Raw genomic sequence first — 19444 nt, 5'->3', positions numbered from 1 at the left:
TTCTAGATGCCTCTACTTGCCATTTCCCACTCACTTGTTCACTTAAGTGAACAAGTTAAGAGACAGGGTCTCACTCTGTTGTCCAGGCTGGAGTGCAGTGGTGAGGTCATAGCTCACTGCAACCTCAAATTTCTGGGTTCAAGCAATTCTTGCACCTCAGCCTCCAAAGTAGCCATGACTATAGGCACACATCACCATCCCCCACTAAGGTTTTTGTGTTTGTAGAGACAGAGTCTCACTATGTTGCACAGGCTGGTCTCAAACAAGCTATCTTCCTGCCTTGGCCTCCCAAAGTGCTGGGATTACAGGCGTGAGCCACTGTGCCCAGCCCTTATTTTTATTTTTTAAAAATAAATTTTATTGTGTATATTTAAGATATACAACATGTTATAGGATATATATAAATAGAAAAATGTGACTATTCAATGAATAAACATATTAATTGCCAGTCATGGTAGGCACTATACCAGGTGCCAGGGATACAGGACTAAAGGGATTCATGTTCTCTGAGTGTCATTATAAGAAGCCAAGATGGCTACAGGGAAACCAGTGAGGGGGTCCAGGTGAGAAAGCATAATAGCTTGGATAGGGTAATGGTAGTGGTGATGGAGAATAACAGTAAGCTTAAATATTATATATATTCTGGAGAAACAACCAAAAGAACATCCTAATAGACTGAATGAGGATGGTGACGGAAAGAAACCTAGAGTCTGCCTCCTAGATTTCTAGCTTGAGCATCTAGTGATGGTGGCACCCTTCACTGAGACAGGAACTGAAAGGCCTGAGATGAATGTCACTTGTTCTTTAACCTCTGTTACATGTGCAGGCTTTGGCTGGCCCATCTTAGTCTTACATTCCTTTAGTTTTTCTACAGATCCATCTAGTTCTCAATTCTTCCAAGCTTTTCCTGCCGATATCCATCCCTAGCATCACTTCAGTTTCATTTTCATCCCTTTATCTGTCAAGATTGGCTAGGCTTTGTTATGATAATAAACACCCCCAGATCTTAGTAGCTTAACTCAATAAAGGTTTAGTTCTTGCTCAGAGTACATGTCCATGGCAGGTCAGCGGTGGGGCTGTGCTCACTGCAGTCACTGATGGGCTGTGGCTGGCAGAGCAGCCCCCATCTTACACTGTGCCAGACTCTGGAGGGTTGCCATTACATGACCACTTGCCAGAACCAGTTATATGACCACACCCAGCCACACAGGAACCCTACAGTGTGCCCAGAAGGGGGTGAACCCCAACAGTTAGATCAACAGGACTGGGACAGGCCCCATCTTCTCTTCATCTCATTTAATTCTCATAACAGCCTTGTGAGGTTGACATTATTATGCCCATGTTGCATATGAGGAAAGTAAGGTATATGAATATTTACGTTAATAAGCAACATATCACATTAAGTGACCTAGAACTCTCCTCACATTATCTTTGTAAAAGACCACTTTACATTTGAACACAGAACACTATGCTTTCCATTCTGTCAGAGGTAGCTCCCTAAATTTTAAAACCACCCTAAGCTGGGGAGACAGAAGCAGGGGACCTCACAAAAATTAATCAAAAAGCCACAGGGAAGCGTAAATGACTCTGACTCTGCCTTTCATTTGTTTAATGTTCATGCCAGTCCCTACTGCGTGAGGAAACTGCAAGTACATGATAGAGGAAGACGCTTGGGTTTTCAACCCAGAACAATTCCTGTAAATTCTACTTGCACAGTATCTCTCAGACTCCTCATCTTCTCTCCATCTCCACTGCCACTGCCTTAGTCTAGGCCAGCGTTCTCTCTCACATGAATTTGGCAACAGCCTCCTAATCATGTCAACGCAATCCTTGCATCTCCCCCAATCCATTCCCCATTGAAGCTAACGTGATCATCTCAAAATGCAAGTTGGGTATGGTGACTGCCCTGCTTGAAAACGTTCAGTGGCTTCCTATTGCCCTTAGAAAAAAGTCTGAGATCCTTATCCTGGTTCCAAAGCCCTGCATGATTTGGTCTCAGTCTTATCTTTGCCACTTTTCCTCCTTACTCTGGTCCCCACCTCGTTGCCTAACTCCTGGTGATCCTGTGATCTCATATACAGGGAGCCCCTCTTTCTCCCTAGACTAGGTTATGTGTCGTTCCCTTCTCTCGTTTCACCTTAATAGCACCTACTTTGCTTTCTGGTGCTTATTACAATTGTTCTACATTTAAGTTTACTTGTTTAATGCCTGTGATCCTCCCCTACTGCTTCCTCATATACCGCATACTCTAAGCCCCGTGAATACAAGAATCTTTTTTATTTAGTTTACTGTTACAAGCCAACACAAAGCACAGCACTGGCAAACAGCAGGGATTCAATAATGCATTAATATGGAAGTGCGGAGCCATGCTCCTGAGAAACTCTGGTGTCCTACAATAATAATAATAGCTACAATTATTAATAATTATAATAATAGCTATTATTATTATATGAAGAGTTATTATTATAATAGGAAGAGTAGCTAACACTCTGATAGTATGTACCACACTAGTGGTTATATTATTATCATAGGAAGAGTAGCTAACACTGATAGGGTGTACCACACTAGGCATTCTTTTAAGTAATTTTATATAAATGAACATGTTAATCCTCACAACAAACCCATGAGGTCAGCACTAGTAGCATTTCCATTCCACAGATGAGGCACAGAGAAGGTTAGTGAAATGCCCAATGTCACACAGTGAGTATCAGAACCTGCATTTGAACCCAGATCAAAGTCTGTGCTATTGATTTCTATTACCAAATGCTTTCCCTAAAAACAGAATAATTGTTTTCTCTATCTGTCTCAATCTAAGGAAAAAATTAACATGTGAAATATTCTTGGTGTCTTTTTCTTTTTTAACAAACAAATTCAATTTTAAGGGGCCTCAGGGTTTTAAGAAATGTCTGCAATGCTGCTAAATTCTACCTGACACAACCAACTCAGGAGAAACAAGCATACCCATCCCTAAAGCACACCCACCCCAGCCCTTTGTACTCTTTCCATTAATTTCTTTTAGGTCAAAAACTACCACTGATCCTTTGCTTAAATAACTCTTTGCCCTAGGGGAGGGTAGGGGAATGTTAAGAACAAGAATGAAAACTGAACCATTAAAATTTCCAAAGTCTCCCAGTTTTTACGGCAGGGCAAAAACACAGTGATAAAGTAGTGCACCTACGCTGCCTGTTTTATAACTCTGGATTTTTCAAGGAGATATTCAGAGATTCTTGCCCCCATCACAACTCCAGTTGGTGTAAACATCATTTCCAGATATTTCCCAAAACGGCTCGAGTTGTCATTGATGGCAGTGCATGAGTTCCCAAAGGCTTCCACCAGGGAGTTGACTTGTAGAATTTTCTCTCTCAAGGTCTGATTATTGGCCTGTGTCAAACAGAGAACGGTCAAGAAGAGACGCTAGAAACATTACACCAGCAAAGTTGCCAGGCACCCATCCCTTGCCCACCAAAATCCACATTGTCTTTTTACAAAGAGCCCCATTTGGGGGACGTTAGCATCAACCACCAGCATCATTTTCTCATATGAGCAACTCCCCAGATCTGCATATGAATCGGATTTGGCTAGATTAGGACGGCAGTTTTAAAAATCCAGCCATATTTCATTTAAAATCCTTGACAGATAAAACACCTAACCAGTTTAGAAAGATTTTTAAATAGATCCCGTAACTTTTCTGGCATTTATCATAATAGTCTATAAACCTTATCTATAAAAATTCCATACATTCTTTCTTAGTCACCTAGTACACTAATTCAGAGTGTAAGTAACTACTAGACTATTTTTGAATTCATTCTTTCAATATTGATTTCACCAAGCTGAAAATTTTCATTTCCCTCAACTTTTGCTCAAAGGCTTCTATTTTACATCCTTTTAATCACTATAGTGGCTTTCCCTGATCCTGTTCCTAGTGCTTAACCATTTTTACTACTTAATGGCTGAATGTTTCTATTACATTGAAAACATGAAAATTAATTGCCGATAATCTAGTAAATTTGTGCTGGAATTATTCTCCTCCCTACGTGAAAGAAGGATAGCATGCTGACATCTTAAGAGGCCTCGCTATCAGGAGGCAAATGTAGCAAAGATGGAATGTCTTTATGTAAGCCCTAATAAAAAAAACCCAGCACTTCCATCATTTATCAAATATGCAGTTACTCTGTAGGAACTTCTCACCACAATACGTAAAGCAGATTAGTCAATACCTTTCCCAAGAAAGTCAAATGCTGAACAATCAGGTGGGCGCTTTCTGTCTTCCCAGAGCCACTCTCTCCGCTGATGACAATGCACTGGCACAGAAAATGGAGCATCAGGTGAAGAATTTATAGCACAGAAGCAACTTGCATGCTTCATATAACATCCACTACTGTACATCTTAATTTTTCACTGAGAAATAAATCTTAGGCATCTTCCTATTTCAGTACATAGAGACCTTCTTCAACCTTTTGTATAGCTACTTGTTGTTCCATTGTACAGATGTACCATAATCTGTTTAATCAGTCCAATATTGGGATATTTGAGTTTTTTCCTTGTAATTATAAACAACATTGCAATGAATAACCTTATACTTAAGTCATTATATTTTTATGCAGGTTCATCTGCAGCAGAAATTCCTAGAAATGGGGATGTTGGATCAAAAGGTAAATACATTTGTAAATTTGACACACATTACCAAATTGCTTTCCTAGGGACTATACCAATATATGAAAGTGCCTGCTCTCCTGTAGCCTCAACAACAGAATGTTAGATTGTTGACAATCTAATAGGTTAAAAAAATGGTATCTCAGTGCAACCTTATTCTGCATTTTAAAAATTATGAATGAGGCCTCCTTCCATATGCTTAAGAGGCTTTTCTTTTATGTGACCTGTCCATATTGTTTGCCCATTTTTTATTGTATTGTTGATATTTTTATCATTCATTTCTAGGAGCTCTTTATGTATAAAGGAAATTAGTGGATGTGGTATAATAAAAATTATATATTGGATCTTTGTCCCTGGTTCCTGGCACTGAGCTCCTAAAACCTTTGGAATTTCCAAGAGTGGTAGGAGTATCCTTTGTTATTCACAAGGAGCCCCTTTCAACCATACCTCAGTTTATTCCTAAGAAGGTGGTTCAAGGTGAGCCCCCTAGACAGCTTCAGACTGGTCATTAGAAAGACCAAACATGTGATTAGAGTGTGGGAACTTTCAGCCCTACCTCCCAACTTCTAGAAAGAAGAGGGGATTTAAAGATTAAGTTATACAAATTCTTGAACAATGAGATTCAGAGAGCTTCTGAGTTGGTGAACACATTGAGGTGCTGGGAGGGGGATATGTCCAGAAAAGGCATGGAAGCTCTGTGTGCCATGCCCCCTTCCTCCCCCCATACACCCTGCCCCATGTGTCTCTTCTATTTGGCTGTTCCTGAGTTATACCCTTCATAATAAACTGGTAAATGTAAGTAAAGTGTCTTTCTCAGTTCCTTGAGTCATTCCTAGCGAATTATCAAACCTAAAGAGAGTCACAAGAACCCCTGGACTGGTATTCGGCTGGGCAGATGTGTGAGAAGCCTAGGTACTCCATTTGCAGCTGGCATCTAAAGTGGGAACAGTCTTGTGGCACTAATCGCTTAATCTGTGGAGTCTGTGCTAACTCCAGGTAGTGTCAGAATTGAACTGAATTGTTGGGCACCCAGTTGGTGTTGGAGAATTGGTTCGTGCTGGAAAAAATACAACATTTGGTGTCAGAAGTGGTGTCAAAAAAGACAACACAGTGAGGCAACTTCTTGACTTAAAAACAATATATATTTCTCTCCATTTACTTCCTCCCTATGAAATCTATGGACATTTTACAAGTATCTGGGAAAGGTAAGAATTTGGAAGAGCTAAGTTTCTAAGCTACAGTGAATCCATGTATTCCATTTCATAATCTACGTTGTTATAATGTCATCTATTACTCAACAAACCCCAAAGCTGGGACCTTCCCTGATCTTAGGAAATCCACACAGTGATACCCTCAGAAAATTTGCTTGCCAAATTAGACTACTCCTATTTCAAACAGAATAAAGAAACAAAGAAAAATATACCTATTGAAAGTAAAGGAGGGATGAAAGATTAGATATATGAGCAATGTGAATTAGAAGGCTAGAAAGGTAAAATGGATGAGCCTGTGTTTAGTATTGAGTTTAAGGTTTGTTCATTCTCTACCCAATCTATCACAATTTTTCAGCAGCTAAATGGTGTGGTGCATGGTCACTGTCAACCTCTGTGCAATATTTCATACAAAAAAGACTGAATCATGAATATTCTAAGACCTGAATAGGAAAGAATTTCACTTATGCCATTCTATATGCTATTTTTATTACAATCACTGCCATGTAATCAGGTTGCGTTTGCACTGTTCTCATCATAGTCATATTAGAGACATTTTTATTATATCTTATCAGAGAAAATGAGTGCTCCTCATGTGAATGTTTTATGTTTCTTGAAAAGCATTTTCACATTCTCCCGATGCTATGGCTTTACCTATGCTCAAGTTCCACAGAGCTGCCACTTCATCTCCTGTCTCTTTGGGTCAGCACCAGCAACCAGAATGGAAAGGTTTCAGGAAGACTTAGGAGTTGATGAGGAAGACAGAACATGTCTTAACTGGGTGACTCCGTAGGAAAGGAAGGTGAGTTCTTACCTGGTCTTTGCTGAGAGTAACCATGCACTGGTAAGCAGCATCTGCTGATGCAAATATGTGGGGGGGATTGGAGGCGCGTTTCACCCCATGATAAAGTCTGGAAAACTGAAGGAAAAATAATTAAAGGAAACTCTCCCCTGGACCATCTAATACTCCACTACCTATTGCCCATGAAACAAAGAATCTGTCACTTATTAGGGTACTTGTTGCATTAGGAAGACTGTAGGGTACAGGTTCTGGAGCCTGCAGGACTGAGTTCAAATTTCACTTCTGTACTTATTGGCTTCATGAGCTAGTAAGAGGGAGTTCACTCTATGCTAAGTCTCCCTGTCGGCCAACTAGGTTTAACAACAGTACCTGTCCCACAGGGTGTGAAAAAGTGAGATAACCCAGTGTCTAACATGCAGTAAGCACGCAATAAATGTTAACTATTATTGCTATAGTTTGCTTTAAAAAGGTATCCTCAAGATGTAAAAATTCCATTTGTATTACATTACTATCTGCAGTTTGGAGTATATACATCTAGGGTAGCATAATTTTATTCTTACTTTTTCTTTCTCTTCATTTGCCCTTGTGAGTTTTAATTTCCTATTAAGGAGCAGTATGCTCTTAAAACATCCCTTACCTGTGGAGAGTATATGCTTAGATTCTGGAAGGGGTTTAAGGCAATTAAGATGTCTCCAACATATGTGTAAATTAGCAAGTCTGCATAACGTTTCTGCAACTGATGGATAATTGTATCCTAAGAAGAGGATAAATGGTATTGAGAGTAAATATTATTTCCAGTAAAGGGATAGATTCTAAAAATGACAACAAATTTATTCTTCCAAGAACATCTTTCTCTAAGCGATAAAAGTATTCCATTTAAATCATACAATGACCCTAATGATCCCAATTCATTAAAACAATGCCAATATTTGCCTTGAAAGAAAAAATAGGAATACACTGAAAGAATGAGGCCCACTTAGGACTTGCTAAAAGACACTGAGATATCCAACAAAGATTTTACTTGTTATTGTGAAAAAAACTCATCTCAACCAGTCAAAATGTTGTATTTAAAATTTTATTTAATAGGCTGTTCCTACTGATAGAGCACCGACAGAATGGTAAGTTAATTTCTCAAAGCACTGCACTTAAAACCTAGGTGGCATAAATACAGAATTAACCACTTTTTATTACACTTTAGTGATTTAGACATTGAAAGTAACAATCTCCAGAGTTAGACTCAGCATAAACAGGTCCAGTGCAATTAACAGCTCTATTAAACATGCATATTTTAAATGGGGATTATCACAGACTTCAAATTTAGAATTCAAGCTATATTAACTTCACTATTTCCCTAAATGAAGCTCTTTCTTATGAAGAACAAACAACTTCTTAAGGGTTAATTGAAATATTTTATCAAACTTTATCAAACAGAAAATATTTTCAGCTGATATAATCCATCATTAAGGCTACAATATAAAGAGCTTTATTGCAAAAATCCAAATCCTTTTCTCTTCATCATTCTAGGGGCTATCTAAATAAACACAGCACAGGATCATAGTCACAGCAACTGAATGCTCCCTGAACTTCATCCCATAGCTACACAAACAATAAAATTTTCAGATGACCTTAGGAGGACATGGTCTACAACAGAAAGTTCAGACCATTCACATGAAACAAATGTCTTCAATGAGAATTGTCTACTAAATATTTAGTACCTCATCCAGAACCTCTAGGTTGACCAAATCATCCTCAAGGCAGTATTTTTCAGCATCTTCCACATGATAAGTTCTTCTGGTATGCATCCTCTCATGCCTAGAAATTTATCAAGAGAGTTTAAGCATTAAGACAGCAAATAATGTAGCAGAAAGTGGGCAGCAAGCATGGCTCATTCACAATCTTATCACATGATATGTTCAGAGACTTCAGAGACAGGGACAGGAAGTCCAGTCCAGGTCCCCAAGCTTTTCCTGCCACTGTAGAACTATTGGGATAAAGTGATCTCCATAGTTCAAGTCTACTTCCTGCCAGAGTGAGGAGTGTTACCAAATGGGCCCACCTAATACACATACTTGCTTTTCTTAAACGCCAAAGACAGCACTTCCAGAATAAACACCTCTGACTTCTGCTCAGTGTCAGGCACATAGTTCTCACTGGGGTATAGCCATAAGTGCCTTACTTCCCTTGAGGTCCCCTTGCTCTATCTACCAGCACCACCCCCAACTTTTGTGATAGTTTTTAACCTACGTAACACTTTCAGAGATTAATATAGTAAATACCAAATAATTGATCACTGTTTATGTTTTTTCTATTTATGTGAAATCCCTTTGTGACCCTTGTCCCATCCCACTCCTCTCTCCTGAGGTGACCACTATTTGATGGGTTTCCTTCCAGTCTATCTTTAAATATTGGTCATATGCATATAGATACCCATGAGCAATATACAGGTTCTGTATGTTTAGTTATAAAAATGATATCATACTTAGGTTTTATACTGTAAGCTTACTTTTTTCATTAAACATTATGATTTTTAAACTCTATTTATCTATCTATCTACCTATCTACCTTACCCACTTACCTACCTACCTAGTTCAGTCACTTTAATCACTGGGTAGTATTATACTTTATGAATATGTACCTATTTATTTACTCAGTCCGATGGTGGGGGTTGTTTTTAAAATTTTATTTATTTATTTATTTAGTAATTTTTAGAGATGGGGTCTTGCTCTGTCACCAGGCTGAAATGCAGTGGCATAGTCATAGCTCACTGCAGCCTCAAACTCCTGGGCTCAAGCAACCCTCCCCACTCAGCCTCTCAACTAGCTGGTACTAGAAGTATGCACTATTGTGCCTGGCTAATTTTTTAAAATTATTTATTGTAGAGATGGAGTTTTGCTTTGTTGTCCAGGCTAATCTCGAACTTCTGGCTTCAAGTGATCCTGCCACCTTGGCCTCTCAAAGTGCTGGGATTACAGGCATATGCCACTGCACCCGGCCTACTCAGTCCTATGTTGATCAACATTTAGGCTGATTCCAATTTTTTTGCTACTAGTAATAATGCAACACTTAAAACTTTATACACATCTTTTTGTGTATATATGTGAGTTTTTCTCCTGGAGGGCACTGTTCACTAGGGATTTAAAAATCTTGTTTGATAATCAGTAATAATCCCCTCTGGTATACTAAAATATAGCTCTTTAAGGTTTAAAATTAATTCAAGGTCAAAGTAGGCCTTCCCGTAATTCCTTTCATAAACTCATCACTCCTCAATGCGGTTTAGGAGGAAAGCATTGGCTAGAAGAGCTCTGGACCCTAGTTTCAGAGTTGCGAGCAATGTGGTATGAGACACTCAGCAAATCCCTTAACAGCCAGTATATCAGTTTTCTTCATCTATAAATAGAATTACTCATAACTGATCTGTCTATCTCCCAGGTAGCTGTGAAAGCACATATAGTCATGGATATAAAAATGCAATAAAGTTGAAAACATGTACTAATTATTATTCTTACATCCTTGTTAACATTTGGAATCAACAATTTGCATAACTACACACATTACTCTGAATATCATTGACTAAACAAAATCATACATAAACTGTCCTACATACTGTAAATTCACTAGCCCAGAAGCATAACTTCTTGATTCTTCTCTGTCGCTTTTATGCCCATCAACATCACAGCTTATGAGGATATCACCCACCAATACAATTCTATCTAGCTAGATCCTAGAAGCTGGTGTTGACTGAAAGTTTTATGGTAAGTACCAGCTAGAAGTCATGGAATCTTGATGTACACCCCACCCTTTGGTATGCATTTCACAAAAGTAGGTAAAAAGGAAGAAGCAAACTTATCAGCTCTGCATATTGAGTCTTGAGTTTATAATGCAATATTAATGGCCAAATAAAACGGATTTCTCTCTTTCTAGCCTATTAAGTTAAATCTTACCTTTCAATCTCCATCACTGATAAATTTGAAAACAGATATTTGAAGAATGCTACTAGTCATCTCCAGTCCTAGAACCAGTTTTGCTGCTAATTCATATAAAGGTCCAAAGTAGAATGAAGCTTAATTTTTATTTAATCAAATCAAATTTATAACCTAAGCAGTTTAAAATTATTAAACAGAATTATTTATCTGTGACTTTACATATTGGTGATGGCAAAGAAAAATCAAATTGGTTTGTAATACAGATTTTTACTAAAACTCAGAGCTGCTGCCTGCCTCTAGCTAGCCATTTTGTTAAATAAAACAGCAGGAGGATACATATTTCCGATCAAAATCCCCTTCACATAAAACCTAAGAATAATTTTGCTTGAAGTTAATCAAAAAACAAAATACTGGCTGGGTGCAGTGGTTCACGTCTGTAATCCCAGCACTTTGGGAGGCCAAGGCGGGTGGATCACAAGGTCAAGAGATTAAGACCATCCTGGCCAACATGGTGAAACCCCGTCTCTACCAAAAATACAAAAATTAGCTAGGCGTGGTGGTGCACGCCTGTAGCCCCAGCTACTCAGGAGGTTGAGGCAGGAGAATTGCTTGAACCCGGGAGGCGGAGGTTGCAGTGAGCCGGGATCAAGCCACTGCATGCCAACCTGGCAACAGAGCAAGATTCCGTCTCAAAAAAAAAAAAAAAAATTGTACCACATTTTCATGAAATAATTAAATTACCATATTAAATTCAGCTAGTTTGTATCCTTCCTACATTTATATCTTATAATTGCATATTCTGCACATCATTTGACAAAGAAAATCAATAATTAAAAAATTACCTCAGATCTGGTTCTGGTCAAGATGGAGTAAGCCCTCTCCACTCCTCACTGAAGACAACTAAATACCCTTGTCAGAATGCATGGAGCAGCTATCTTAAGACTCTGAGAAGTAAATTGTAACAGGCAGACTGGGGAAGGAAGTCAGAACTCAAAATACCACTGAACCAATGGTGAGTTTTCCAGGCTTTTTTTTCCTTCAGTAACTCCTGACCTGGATTTAATGGCAGCCTGAGCTGCATACAGAAATGCCAAGCTTCACATTGGATGACATTTTTATAGCCAACTAAAAATGGAAGCACGGACCAAACCTTACTTGCAATCTCACAAATAGATGCAGTCTAGTAGAAAGTTTTAATTTTCAGTGTGAATATACACAATGCAATATCACTAGGATCAACATTGGTATCTTCTGAGCCTGAAGCAGATTGTATGCTATGCCAATCTGTCTCACAGATATAACTTCCAAGAATCATGCAGATGTTGTCTGCAAATCTGAGCTTGATTCTTGTAAAAAATCTTCCCCAATAATATTGTATTAACAAAAAATAACTTTTTAAAAATTTTAACTGCTATTAGTAGCAATGTGTGGCCTCTTTCCATGCTTACAGGCGATCAAATTCTTTAGAAATATTTGCTCCTAAAAGTGAAGTAGGCAATCTAGAAGTGGATGTAGATGCAAGACTTCTCTACTCTGATAAAGACCACTTCGTTTTCTCAACCAGAAAAAAAATATATATGTGTAGCACTATTTCTGCCTTCCACAACTAGTGTTCTTTGGAAACTGCTGCCCGCTTAACTTTCCTCCTCTGGCTGTGGGGTTTGGAGGGTCTATCATAGAGAAAAAGCATTATTTATTTCAATTTTTATCTCCTTTAAAAACATTATCCTAGACTTTGCATAAGCTTATAAAAAGTGTTACGTTGTTTTATATTTCTCTATTTTTAGTTGAAATTAATAAAAATAAACTTGGTTTAATTTTTTTCAATTTTATTGAGTTAAGTGATTTGTGTCATTAGTAACTATAGATCTTAATTTCCTTTAAATTCACATGCTCCATCTAGTGCCCTACTTGAGAATAGGACCTATTATCAATTTTTGCTGAAGAATTCCTCGTTTAATGTGAAAATTACAGATCTCCAACTAAAAGCTACTTGGATTGAGTATTCCAAAGCTCAGAGGAATGGAGACATAGATAAATGAATGGATAAACAGCAAAAAACATTCTACTAAATCAAAAGGTATGTGGTAAGGCACCGTAGTTTTAATGGCTCAGAAGACGTTTTCAAATTCCAGTAAAGTTTATATTGCTTTTCTTAGATTTCCTACTTGTTTTTATGAGTTTGTAAGTATGTTGGCTGCCAAGGCTGGCTTCTCAGACAAACAGAGTTTGTGAGTTGGAGCTTAGAGGGAAAGTCTTGGCTTGGACTGGTTCCTGGAGTTTGCTTTTGGTGTGGCAGTGGAGCGGGAGAGTGTGGAGAGCAGGACGGGCCTTAGGTTTCAGGGATCAGGTAAAGGGGAAACTGGTGCCTGAATCCATGGATCAAGTAGGGTGGGAATGAGGGCAAGTCTGTACCATCAAGTCCAAGGAAATGGGTGCAGCGTAAGAATAGAATCTGAAGAACGGGAAAGACAGAGCCAGAGGTAGAGGCTGGGAGTTCCCCTAAGACAACAGTGGGCATAGATGAGGTAGAGGATGGGGGTCTTTATTAAAATCTCTGGCCCAGCCAGTGAGTGGGAAAGGAGCTTTAGAGGGCACCAAACTGGTTCAAACACTAGAAGAATTGTTCCCATGAAATAAACTCCTAAAGTGTTGCAGCTTTCACTCTAGTTTAATCTCTATATCTGCATTATGGTTAAAACCATTTCTGTGTCATTGTTCTCTAATATCTCATCACTGGGCCTGCTAGCTTCTTTGTTTGAGCTGCTAGTCCTATGAACTATATTGACAAACATATTTTGCCCAAAAGTGACTCATTAATCAATTAGCCTCTTTCTGTCTGCCAGTTATGCCTATGGAAGTGGAGGCTTCCATGTAGGTAGGTACAAACAGAGCTGCAAGAACTTCACGTAGGTGAGACAGGATACGCTCTTCCCTTCACTTCCCAACTATGATGAAGAACAAGGAATAGAAAAAGGTGCTCTAAATCATAACTCAAACATGAGAAGGAAACAAATTCTTCTAGCTTATCAATTCAGCCTAATAATAATAACAACAAGCAATATACTCCTAAGAAGTTAATCTCTGCACTGAGAAATGCCTGCTGGCTTCTTAGAGAGTCACCCTGTGTCAGTACCATTGTGAAGGTCACCTCTGCCTCTGCTCCTCCACACCCAGGATAAGAACCCTCTCCTCTGTCCAAGAGTGGAACTGCAAAAAGTGGAGAATGACTATCACTGTTACCAGATTCCAGATGGAAAAGGAAGTAAAATTTGTTGCGGATAGAGGCAAAAAAAAAAAAAAAAGAGAGAGGGAATAAGGAAAAAGGTGCAGGCTCAAAGATGTCAGTCCTCAAGAATCTAGGACAAAAGCCTCCATGGCCATAGAGAGAACTCAGGGATCACTCCCTTATCACTACATTCAATGGATTCCATATAAGAAAGAAAACATTACTCAAAACTGAGAATAGAGTACTGTTACTACACCAAGGTCAGTGATGTTGAATATTTCTTCTAAATCTTTATTTCCATTCAATATACCCTTTGATAACAGAGCCAATGAAAGAGGGACTTTTATTTTACTGTAACTATATAATAATGGACCTCAAATGAGAGAAACAATAGCAGACCATTGAGGAATGACATTACTCTACTGAGAGTCAAATATGGACAGAGATAGCAGCTGGATACCTTTAACTACATGAGCTGTATCTTGACCCTGAACTTAAGGCTATGTCTTTCAAACAATACAATGCATAAATTTTAAAATAGGAGAATTGTTTGGGTGGAAATTATTATAGTATCTGCCCATTTTTCATCTAAGCACAGTTTTGGCCAGAATCCCAATAAATCAGCATCTTATCATTAATCATATTAAACAGTATTTGATATACCCAACTTCTCTAAGCGGCAAGAATCAGTAACACCAGCATAAAATTAATATTAACTAACTTACTCATTTGTAGATAGACAGATATAGGTATAGATAGATAGCAGATACTAATTATAGCAAGGTATAGATTTATTTCTTCTGTTAGGAAGATAAAAGGATATTTAACCTCCTGTGTGTTAAGCTTCTTCAGGACTTTATGAAGTAATCTTTCTGGAGTTACTCATTTACATAAGAACCCAATAACCCATTAGTGTATATAATATGGGGTGCTCTGTGTGTGTGTGTGTGTGTGTGTGTGTGTGTGTGCATGCATGCACATATTTGAAGGTAGAAGAGGGAGAGAGTGAACAAGGATTACTGGGGAAAACTAGCAGTTAAATAGTGAGAAATCTGTTTTTAAAGGTCATTGCTGCAGGTTGAAAAGAAATCAAAAGCTGAAGTCATTGTTTTAATCAGCCTCAGGCAAATTGCAAGGGCGACATGACAACCCATTAAACAGAGCAGAAAAAAAAAACCCCAGCAACTTAATTCTTCTACCAAGTAATACTTAGAACAGACCCTTGGCATTTAGGGTTTAACATCTGTGGTTTCAGCTAGTACAAAGCCACCTGCAGGGGCACGGCATGCTGGATCTTGTAATTTTACTGAGGTTCACGGTTGAGTTCATGGTCCTGGCAGAGACAATCGAGTCCTTTCCCCGCCTCCACTCACATTCCAGAGAGTGGTTTCACTCTTCTCCCAATAACCCTTGTAAAATGATAAAAAGTATGTTTTCAATCTACTTCTCTGAACTTTAACAGTGAGATGACATACCAGATGATACTAATGAATTCAGGGATTTGCAAAACTGGTTTGGGGAAGAAGTCGTCTTTTTGCAGTTCAAGGAAATAGGTGCTGATATAAAGGAAATGACCAAATAGTTTAAAAACACCTCCAACAGATGAAGTAACAATGTACCTTCAGCCCATTGTTCACATAGTTTTAGGGCTTCTTTAGCCCTTTAGGGCTTACTCCTTTAAAAGAGTAAGACTTGGATTAATAACTGCTCTATTGTACCTGAATCAAATACATGCACTGGCACAATTATAATTTACTGGAAAAACTTAAATTCCAATGATGTCATACATACACTATAATCAGCATCAGGTAATGGTATCTATCAAATCTCAAATAGTACAATATCACTTCTCCACAGGTGCCTCTGCTGTCCTGTATCTATATCTGTAGTGTGTGTGTGTGTGTGTGTGTGTGTGTGTGTGTATGTGTGTGTGTATGTATGCATATATATATAGAGAGAGAGAGTGAAATAGGGATGAATCACATCCTGGCTTTCCAAAAAGCACTCAGAAAAGCCTGAATGGTTAGACCCAGGAGAGGTGAGACAGGGGACTAACAAACTCAAGCTCTCCATGCACAGTACAGCTTCTGCTCTATGTGAACAAGCCCTCCGTGATTCTTAGCCTTGTTTTTGAATACTCTTGAATATGTGCCATAACTGAGATGGATCTGATCTAAGAGTTCCTCAACCTGTCAACACTTAAAAAACATTTCTTTCTATTCCACTGAAGTTGCCCACAAGCTCAGCTATCCTTAGTTCCTAATTATCTATCAAAAGTTCCTAGGATCTCAGTTCTACAATCCCTTTTCTCATCATCCCCTCACTGAATCTGCTGTTCATCTTTGTTGTAATAGCCAGTCCCAGGACTAGATCAGCCTCAAAGTCAATAAGCCAGTCTGGTGTCACTTTCTTCCCTACCCACAAAGATCCCAAGGCCACTCTTCTACTAACCTCGATTCCCTTGCTTCCTTGCCCACTCATCATGTCCACTGAAGTCAGTCTCTAGCCTGAAGAAGACCATAATGTCTGCTTTCTCTACTCCTAACTCCTTGCTGCTAAGAGTTAATTGAGATGACAGATGAGAAAGGCGGCAGTGGTGATGGTGCATTTTCTGAGAGTTTCTAGTGCCAAGTGTTGTCCTGAATGCTCTACATGCATTATCTTAGACACTGATTAACTTCACTACAATAGGATGCTATTCAGTTGCATTCTACCTGGGTTTTCTATGCTATTAAGCAATCATGATGTCGATCTTTAATTGACCCTTTATCATATTCCTCATAGTGAATATCTCAAAGATTTAACGCTTCCCTGGAGTCCACAATCCACTCCCAACTCTGAAACCTTGCTAAGTTTTTTGTTTTTTTTTTAAAGGCCATTCAACATGAATTTCCTCACAATGCCTCCTCTCCTAAGTTTTCTGAGTACTTTTATCTAACCTTTCTGTGTCTTTCCCAACTTAGAGTTTCTCTCTTTCTAAAGTCAACCTTCCTTTTAGGCCCCTGACCCACTCCCTCTTGCTTCCTCCATTCCTTTCTCTCTCTTCTGTCTTCGTTGTCTCCCTCTCTATATATATCCTTCCCCTTTACCTGTCCAAGTGTTCCCCCATCCTTTAAGAACTTGCATTCTTCCCTGCATCCTGCTCAAACTACCAACTTCTCTCTCCCCTGGGAAAAGTACTAAAGTGGACTGAACATTCCTTACCTTTGCAGGAATGGTAAGAAAGTTTTCCCTGTAGATTATAGGTTTCATTACTCTGTATCAGCTCTCAAATCCAAAAAGAGTTGCTACAGCTGGAGGGCCCAGGACTGCCTAGACCATTGAAGAACTCTCTTTTGGGCAGAAAGCTGGCAGCTTTGTGTAATATCTGGAAGTACTTGGCATTGCATTTGATAGACTATGAAGACGTGTCTTGCAATTTCTACATGATTGCATTGTGAACCAGGCCAGGGAGGCAGCCCAGTTTGGGTAGGCCCCAACACACTTCTCTGTTTCCCTAATCTCCCTCAATCAATCCATCACTAAGTCCTGACAATATCATTATTTTAATATCTTCTGCCATTTGTAATTACTATGATCTGCTCACTAGTTCCCTGGCTGCAGCCTTGCCCTGCTTCATTCTCCATACTGCAATCAGAACAACTTTCTGGAACTCTTCAATGGCTCCCTAGCACCTAAGAAACAAATTCAAGCTCCTTAGGCCCATTATGACGTGGCTCCTGTCTACCTTGTCTCTCCCTCCCACCTACCCCATGCCAAGCTCCAGCCATGTCAACTAATTGTTCACCAGATTCCCCAAGCTCTCTCTAGCCCTTGTGCCTTGCCCTTTGCTCATTGCTCTTTCTTTCCCCTCTACCCCGAATAACCCCCTTTCCTTGACTATCTTTGATTTGTTCTTCAGGGCAGTTCAAGGATCATCTACCCAGTAGCTCCAGGGCATCTTCCCCTACCATCCCAACCCCAGACTGACTTAGGTGTCTTTACCAGGTGCTCTGGGAGGTATCCCAGGCATTCCTTTATCTAGGTACTTTTCATTTTGAACTGTTCTCACCTGATTCTTGTCTCTATCACACACCAGACTATTAGCTCTTTATCAGGAACTGCATCTGATTTGCCTTTGTAGTCCCTCTGTTCAGCATAGGGCCTGACACATACACATGTATAAATGCCTCTTGAATGAATAAATTAGATATTGAATAAGAGATAAAATGGGATATTGTAAACATTCAGTACCTCAGTAGTGTTTATTTTCATGATCTTGTACAGTAAGTAAAAAGATGAATTTGCACAGATTATGGGCAAGAGGTAGTTAGTGTTAAAAAGAAATGAAAGACTCAGAATTAAATAGACCTTGTACACTACTTCTACTACTAACATTTATGGAGGTTGCATTATTCTAAGCATTTTACATGTATTGACTCACTTAACCCTCAAAATAACCCCCATTTTATAGAAGAAACTTTGGAAGAGAAAGATTAAAAACTTATCCAGTTAGTGGCTGGCCTGAGATCCAAACCTGGCAGAGCAATAGATTTTTTTCTTTGTTGTTGTTTTTTTTTTTTTTTTTTTTTTTGAGACAGGGTCTCACTCTGTTGCCCAGGCTGGAGTGCAGTGGTGCAATCACAGTTTGCTGCAGCCTCAAACTCCTGGGCTCAAGTGATCCTGCCATGTCAGGCTCCGGGGACTACAGGCATGTGCCACCATGCACGGCTAATTTTTCTTTTATTTTTTATTATTTATTTAATTTTTTTAGTAGAGATGAGGTCTTGCTATAGTGACCAGCCTGGTCTCAAACTCCTGGGCTCAAGTGATCCTCCTATCTCAGCCTCCCAACGTGCTGGGATTACACGTGTGAGCCACCACACCCTGCCAAGCCAGTGGTTTTAACCACCACATTGCACTGCCTGCCGGGTGGCCATAACTGTGCAGAAAAATGATGAGTGGGTAATTAGGCCTCAATCATCTATATACTCGCCTCAATTTTTCTGTTTTTTTTTTTTTTCTGCTTTAACTTGAAAAACCACAGCTTTAAATATATTGATTTATCAGCCTGGAATGATATTTGAGAGTTTTTCCTGGTGGGCTGAAAAACATCTATGTAGCCAGCTCCTTGCCAGTTGCTAAGAGGAAGTAATAGTACAAGAGAGGTGGCAGGTTAAGTGTCAATTACGTGCACTGTGTTTCCTTTGGAATTAATTTTCCCACATCCTAAGGAAGTGTCTGTTTAAAGTGTTGATACCTATTTGTGAGGTTGTATTTTTTTTTAATGATAATTCAAAGAAACACAAACCACTGAGTGAAACTCAAGATTACAAAGACCCTGTGAGAAGCCTTTGCCACCACATGAGGCTTCTGACATCAAAGGAGTTAACAAAGATAAAGAGAAATTAGAGAAAGGGGATGAGAGAGGCTGGTGTTACAATTTTCTATGGTAAAAGAAGAAAGGTTTTGGGTTTTTTTTTTTTTTTTTTTTTTTTAGACAGTGTCTTGCTCTGTCGCCCAGGCTGGAGTGCAGTGGCGCGATCTCAGCTCACTACAACCTCCGCCTCCCAGGTTTAAGCAATTCTCCTGCCTCAGCCTCCCGAGCAGCTGGGATTACAGGTGCCTGCCACTACGCCCAGCTAATTTT

General features: G+C 39.1%; 1 protein-coding gene across 1 annotated transcript in view; it reads right to left on the bottom strand.

Annotated features, from left to right (window-relative positions):
* The window catches only part of MYO3B (myosin IIIB), a 482619-nt gene that overhangs the window by 270912 nt on the left and 192263 nt on the right, over positions 1-19444 (bottom strand). Inside the window, exons 10-14 of the mRNA XM_063595441.1 lie at positions 8379-8475; positions 7301-7417; positions 6676-6780; positions 4218-4301; positions 3179-3381 (exon numbers count right to left, since the gene is read on the bottom strand). Of these exons, the coding sequence (XP_063451511.1) occupies positions 3179-3381; positions 4218-4301; positions 6676-6780; positions 7301-7417; positions 8379-8475 (606 nt within the window). The remainder of the gene's footprint in view (positions 1-3178; positions 3382-4217; positions 4302-6675; positions 6781-7300; positions 7418-8378; positions 8476-19444) is intronic.

Source organism: Pan paniscus, chromosome 13, assembly GCF_029289425.2.
Source record: "Pan paniscus chromosome 13, NHGRI_mPanPan1-v2.0_pri, whole genome shotgun sequence".
Lineage (NCBI taxonomy): Eukaryota > Metazoa > Chordata > Mammalia > Primates > Hominidae > Pan > Pan paniscus.
This window is presented reverse-complemented; position numbering and strand designations above follow the sequence as displayed.